Raw genomic sequence first — 5,823 nt, 5'->3', positions numbered from 1 at the left:
GATTTGCCCCAAGTCACCAGCAGAAACAAGCCGGCTACTTGAAGACTTAAGCTTATAATTATAATGTTAGAAACAATAAAGAATTAAAATACTATCCAACATTTTACATGATTTCATAGATCTGATTCTACGCTGCAGTAACTGTGGATGTAGTAGCAGACTGCCACCAATACAGCAGTGACGTCACGGGCGTCTCGGATGCAGCTCTAGTTAGCTGTGGAGGCAGTAGTAGACTTACTGCAGGATGCTGCTACTACCACCCCACAGCCACCGCAGCAGCGAACAAGACACCCGTCACGTCACGACGGTAGCGGCGGCAGCCCGCTACTACCTCCACAGCAACCGCAGCCGCGAGGAGCGCGGGGGCAGGGGGGGGGAGGGTTCGTCACACATAAGCCAGGACGCTGCTTCTTCGCTGTATGCCCGCGCCCGGGTGCGATCAATGCTCAGCAAATTGCGTTACAGCAAATCTCGCGGACGGATTATGAGGACCATGCTAGCCGTCCGGCCCGCCCCATATGACACCAGGAGCACGCGTCTCTCGAAGAGTGCGCATTTGACCCACGGCACAAGGGTTTGCACCTTTGACCCACGGCAAAGGGTTTGCTGACTCCACAGCTTGAGCGGAACGGCTCCGCTAAACCCTTCCACACTGTGGGTGTCCACATCCCCACCACCACCCCCAGCCCTCGGAATAGTCGTGCCAGAGAGAAAATCATTCAAGCTTACTCAAAGAGACTTTACACTATAATAAAATAAGTGGGCCAGCTGTAATCACTGTGACGCCAACTCAACTTATATCTGATGATTCCATGGGCCGCACGGCTGATGTCCAGGACAGGTGCACCTCCAGACCGATCTTCCTGCAACAAACCAAAAAACGCAATTTTATAGTTGAAGAAACAGGATGCAAAAGAGGCAGGAGCATGCAATTTCGACAGAGGAGGTCAAAGGCGACTCTCCTAGACCAATTCCAGTCAATCCCAGCGATTTTTATTTTTTTCATTTTTGGCCAAATTTACAAAGGCTGTATTTTTAGCGAAAACCATTCAGAAAATGCGCCCGCTTTTCTGGAATATATGTGGCAAATGGCGGGGGCCGGACGCCTGCGAGGCTCAGGGTAGGCCACTCCGCAGTACACGCGTGCAGCGCGGGCGACATGTTGCCTACCCATTAGGCGCGATGAGAGCTTGGAAAGGCTAAACTTGGCTTGTTCGTGACGGCGAATGGCGGCCTACTTTCTAGATGATTCCCCGGGTAACTTAATCAGCACACACCCCGTTGCCATCACCAGAAGCACAGCGGGGCAGAAGAGCAGCAATTCTGACGAATTGCGCGTCATAGCGACCGCTATGGATACACCTCGGTTCCCTCGATCACCGAAGAAGCCCACAGACTAAGCCTGGCGGTTTGAGCATTTACGGCACTACGCGAATTGAACTGTATGCGCCAAGTGCCATAGTGTTTCGTAGCTGTGCGCATTTACTTTGGCTGGCCTTGACCTATTTTTCAGCCCAAGCTAACCCATGCCACGCATTCCTGGTTTTCAGATGACATGTGTTGTCGAACGAGTTGAACAACCACGGGGCATTCTTTCCCATCGCTTGTCAATATCCCCCCACTCCCACCACCCCCTCGCTATCTCTTTCTCTCTCGCTCCCACCACCCCCTCGCCATCTCCCCCTCTCTCTCGCTCTCCCTGGCGCAGCCCCATTGCCACCCTCGTGGGTCAAGGGGAGGGTTCGCTCGCTAATTATACGGGTGACCTGCAGCGCCCTCGGGATGTCAACCTCCTCCTCCTCCCCGCTCGCCTCCCCTCGCCCGCCGCACGCCCTCCTCCCCGCGAGTCTCAGACTGATTGATACGACTCTCCCACTGTGAGTTGCGCTCCCGAGCGGTTGACACCCTCCGGACACCCCTACACTCGCCACCATGGTGAGCAGCGTCAGCGTCAACCCCTCCTCGTTCGACGCCCGCGTCGAACGACCTGAACCGCGGCCCACGGTTTGGTCTTCACCGATGGAAATCCCCAGCAGTGTGTCTAACTAAACGTTTGTCTCTTTCCTTCCAGGTTGAAGACCTCACGAAATCGCAGACAAAGAGTAAGTACCTTGTTCGACGGTGACGTGTGCTGCGACGTGGCGCCGCTCACGCGAAAGTGTTTAGAGGGTACCGGGCTGTTCGGAAACCACGTAGACTTTAGCGGAAGTGCGGATACTATAGTATTCCAAAAGGATCAGGACGGTCAGTGGAGTCCATGGAGGCCACATGACAGTTCTACGCCGGTGTACACATATCACGGTGTTATGGACCCCAACCCCAATGAGCGCCGTTGTTACTTTGGGACCCCATAATATTTGTACCCCCTGGTGGCTCCTGAACGGCCCCCTTACGAAGCACAGCTGACCGACACTCCTCCTCCTACCAACAGTGCTGGAGCGCGTCTTCCAGGACTACGACAAGGGCAAGACTGGCAAGATAAACGTGGACGAGATCTACGACATGATGGAGCAGATCGGCGCGGGCCTCAACAAGGCGGCGATACAGACTATGATCCAGGAGGTGGACACTTGGGGTGAGTGATCGAGGCCGCCGCTGGTCGGGGCGCCGTGAGGGGTAGGCCTCCCATCCGCCGTGCGAGGGCAGGCAGCCGGCCACCTCCACGGCGGCGCTCCGCGCCCCGGCCCGCGGGAGTACGTCCCGCGAAGAAAATCACTGTACGCACTCCAAAAACAATTTGGAAAAATCAGAAAAATCCAAGGAAAAGTCAATTTAAAAATCATGAAATTTGGTGCACGTTTGAATTTATAGTGAAATACCCCTCACCTTGACGCTCTCCACAGGCTCAGGGGAACTGGACTTCCACGCGTTCGCCACCCTGGCCGCCAGGTTCATCGTGGAGGAGGACCCCAACAAACTGCGAGACGAACTGAGACAAGCGTTCCTGTTTTTCGACAGAGAAGGTAAGCGCACGTCGCGAACTGCCGTGACATGTGATTTTTGTGTTGGCCTGAATGACGAATCAAATGAAGGCGCGTGATATAGCGCACCTATAATAGTGTGACATTTGGATGGATATCTGTTGATGAATTGCAATTCATCAACGAACGCAGATCATGTGAGCTGTAGGATTTGAAAAGGAGTCAACCCAACGTCTCACTTGTGTACTCACTAATTGTAGTCCGTTTAAAACAAACTAAAAAGAATTGCAGTGTGTGGTTGCGTTCTATCGAACCGTTTCAAAAATGAATTGCTGACCCTCGCATTGCATTGTGGCACCGTGGCGGTGACAATGCTTTTGGCTCGGGCCTGATGTGGGTCGCAGAGCAGAGCCGTGACAGCTATGTAATGGCGACGTTTATGCGAGCGAGGAGCGCATTGGCGCGCGTGTATCGCGATCAAACACCGCCCCTCCCTCCCTCTCTCTCTCTCTCTCTCTCTCTCTCTCTCTCGCTCGCTCGCTCCGCACGACTGCTAAGAAGGGAACACATCGGCCGATGCGGCTCGCCTGCTAAATTGTCTCTGCACTCCATATACACTTAGGCTGGAGAGAAGGGCCGAGCCCTCACCTCGTGCAAACAGGCTGACACGAGCGGCCGTCGGCCGTCGGCGATCCCCCTTGGGGACAAATTACTCTGACAAAAATGTTTAGGAAAAACTGATTTGACAAAAATTTGCTTTTTAAAATAGTTTTAAAAATGCATCGTAACAATGTTTAAAAAAAATTCTTGTGATTGATAAGTTACAGGTAAGGTAATAACTTTGATTTCTCTCAAACTTACTTGTTTACTAGGTAATGGCTACATCACAACAGACCAGCTCCGAGAGATCCTTTGGGAGCTGGACGGCACCATCGGGGTGGAGGACATGAACCAGATCATGGAAGAGATTGACGCTGACGGATCTGGAACCGTAGACTTTGAAGGTAAGGGAAACGAAATCAGCATTCACAAATTTTTAAATACATTCCTTACATGCGATTTTTATTGTTTCGTTTGTTTATTTTAGAGTTCCTGGCTGTGATGATGGGAGGTGAGGAAGAAAAAGAAAAGAAGTTTGTCGGCGAATAAAAATTTCCTATGTCTGTAAAAAAAAAATCCCCGGAAGAAAATAATTAAAAAAACTCAATTATTTAAAAATGTCTCTGTGTGTCATGTCTTGTCCCACTTCCCAATCACTTTCGCATGGTCCACAAATTGTTATTTTTTTATAGAGTAAATTAGAATTAGTCTAGTGTGGCTCCACAGCAGCCGCGACCACCGCTGCTTCCGACAGTGATCTGGACCACCCGCGGGCGCCGCCGCCGCCGCCACCACCCCCCAGGTCTCCAGCTCCAGCTCTATAGCTCCACGGCGCAGCATTTTTGCATACCGATCCAGTGGGGCGTGTGTCCCAACGCTTGTGCAACCGCGGCCGGCTGTCACACACACACACACACACACTCACACAACACTAACCTGCAAGTACTCCCCCCTCCCCTCTTCTCTCTCTCTCTCTCACTTCCACTCTCACTCCGTGCCTCTCCAGCAGGCGCGCGCTACACTTTGACTAGGTTACCAGTCTGGTGCACTAATTCACCGTGAACGACGCCCTCCACCCCTACTCCTCAGCAACCCAACCCACCACACCCCGCCTAGCCCCACCCCACATCACCCTGTTCGACAAGCGCTTATTGCGTCTGCGAAACCGTCTTAATTTTTTTTTAACCCTTAAACCGGCAACCATGGAAATAACCTTTAAAATAATTATTTTTTGCGACTTCCTCACTATTTAGGCATAAAATAATACGAATTTATCGATTTTAGTGTTTGGTCGCGTCCGAAAGTGCTTTTTCTGAGTTGATGTCCAGGGACATCACTGCCGTGTAGTCGAATAACCTCACAAATTTAAACGGGCTTCCTGCCGGAGGTTTCAGGGGTATGCTTTCCTTCGCAGTGCGGGTGAGGATGCGGAGTTGGTTGAAAGCAACCCTAAGTCATTATTGTATCCGTTTTATAATCAGACAAAGTGTCGACAAAAAGCTAAATTTCACAATTTCCTCAATATTTTGGAAAATACTTCATGTTCCCTAAAAATATTTGTTGTGGTAAACAAATCACATTAGTTTGGAGGTGAAACACGCTTAGTCAGCCTTTGAATGAAAACACACTTTTATCATATCCGTTTTATATCCAGAGAAAGTGTCGACAAAAAGCTAAATTTCACAATTTTCTTAATATTTTGGAAAATACTTCATGCTCCCTAAAAACATTTTTTGTGGTGAACAAAACACATTGGTTTGAAGGTGAAACACGCTCAGTCAGGCATTTTGGATGAAAATCCACTTGATAAAATTGAATTTCCTGGCCCGGCAGTGATGTCCTGGGAAATCAACTATTCCACGGCATTATTGAGTTAGGCAACATTGAAAATACACTAAAATATTGATTGATCAGCATTCTCAAAGGCTCATTCGAGCTTGGAAATTTTTTCCGAACTGTTTTAGTCACTAACCTTGCCGCGGCACACCTCTAAACCTCGCCGAGAGCTCACAGCCGCCAAGCCGGAGTGTCATGACGGTCTTTGTTTACACACACACACAGCGGCCGAATCGATCTATTCGATACCTCGAGAGTCGACTCAGGAGCGTTAAATCTATCGATCTGCGTCGCGTAAAAGGGGCTATCATAAAATTTAGCCTCTCGGGAATGAACGAAAGTAGTTGATGTCCGTGGACATCACTGCGGGATAAAGGGTTAAAGGCATCGGTGACATGAGAGAGCAAGAAAACGATCGAGGGTCACAATCCCTCTGTCTCTCTCTCTACGCGTCTCTCGTTATGTC

The 5,823-nt window shown here is 50.3% G+C and overlaps 1 protein-coding gene across 1 annotated transcript; it reads left to right on the top strand.

Moving 5' to 3' along the window:
- Nucleotides 1–1,800: 1,800 nt before the first annotated feature.
- On the top strand, nt 1,801–4,128 carry LOC113206744 (troponin C, isoallergen Bla g 6.0101). Its single transcript, XM_052268791.1, has 6 exons — nt 1,801–1,935; nt 2,072–2,102; nt 2,432–2,575; nt 2,844–2,963; nt 3,794–3,925; nt 4,009–4,128. The coding sequence occupies exons 1-6, from the start codon at nt 1,933–1,935 to the stop codon at nt 4,068–4,070; spliced, it is 492 nt and encodes a 163-aa protein (XP_052124751.1). The 5' UTR covers nt 1,801–1,932; the 3' UTR covers nt 4,071–4,128.
- Nucleotides 4,129–5,823: the final 1,695 nt, after the last annotated feature.

Source organism: Frankliniella occidentalis, unplaced genomic scaffold (assembly GCF_000697945.3).
Source record: "Frankliniella occidentalis isolate FOCC.00 unplaced genomic scaffold, Focc_3.1 Scaffold76, whole genome shotgun sequence".
In the NCBI taxonomy this organism is placed as follows: domain Eukaryota; kingdom Metazoa; phylum Arthropoda; class Insecta; order Thysanoptera; family Thripidae; genus Frankliniella; species Frankliniella occidentalis.
This window is presented reverse-complemented; position numbering and strand designations above follow the sequence as displayed.

Excerpts from the sequence above, each read along its gene's own strand:
- LOC113206744 (XM_052268791.1), top strand. Across the intron at positions 2,103-2,431 it reads CACGAAATCGCAGACAAAGA|TGCTGGAGCGCGTCTTCCAG; the intron begins GTAAGTACCTTG and ends TCCTACCAACAG. Across the intron at positions 2,964-3,793 it reads CCTGTTTTTCGACAGAGAAG|GTAATGGCTACATCACAACA; the intron begins GTAAGCGCACGT and ends CTTGTTTACTAG.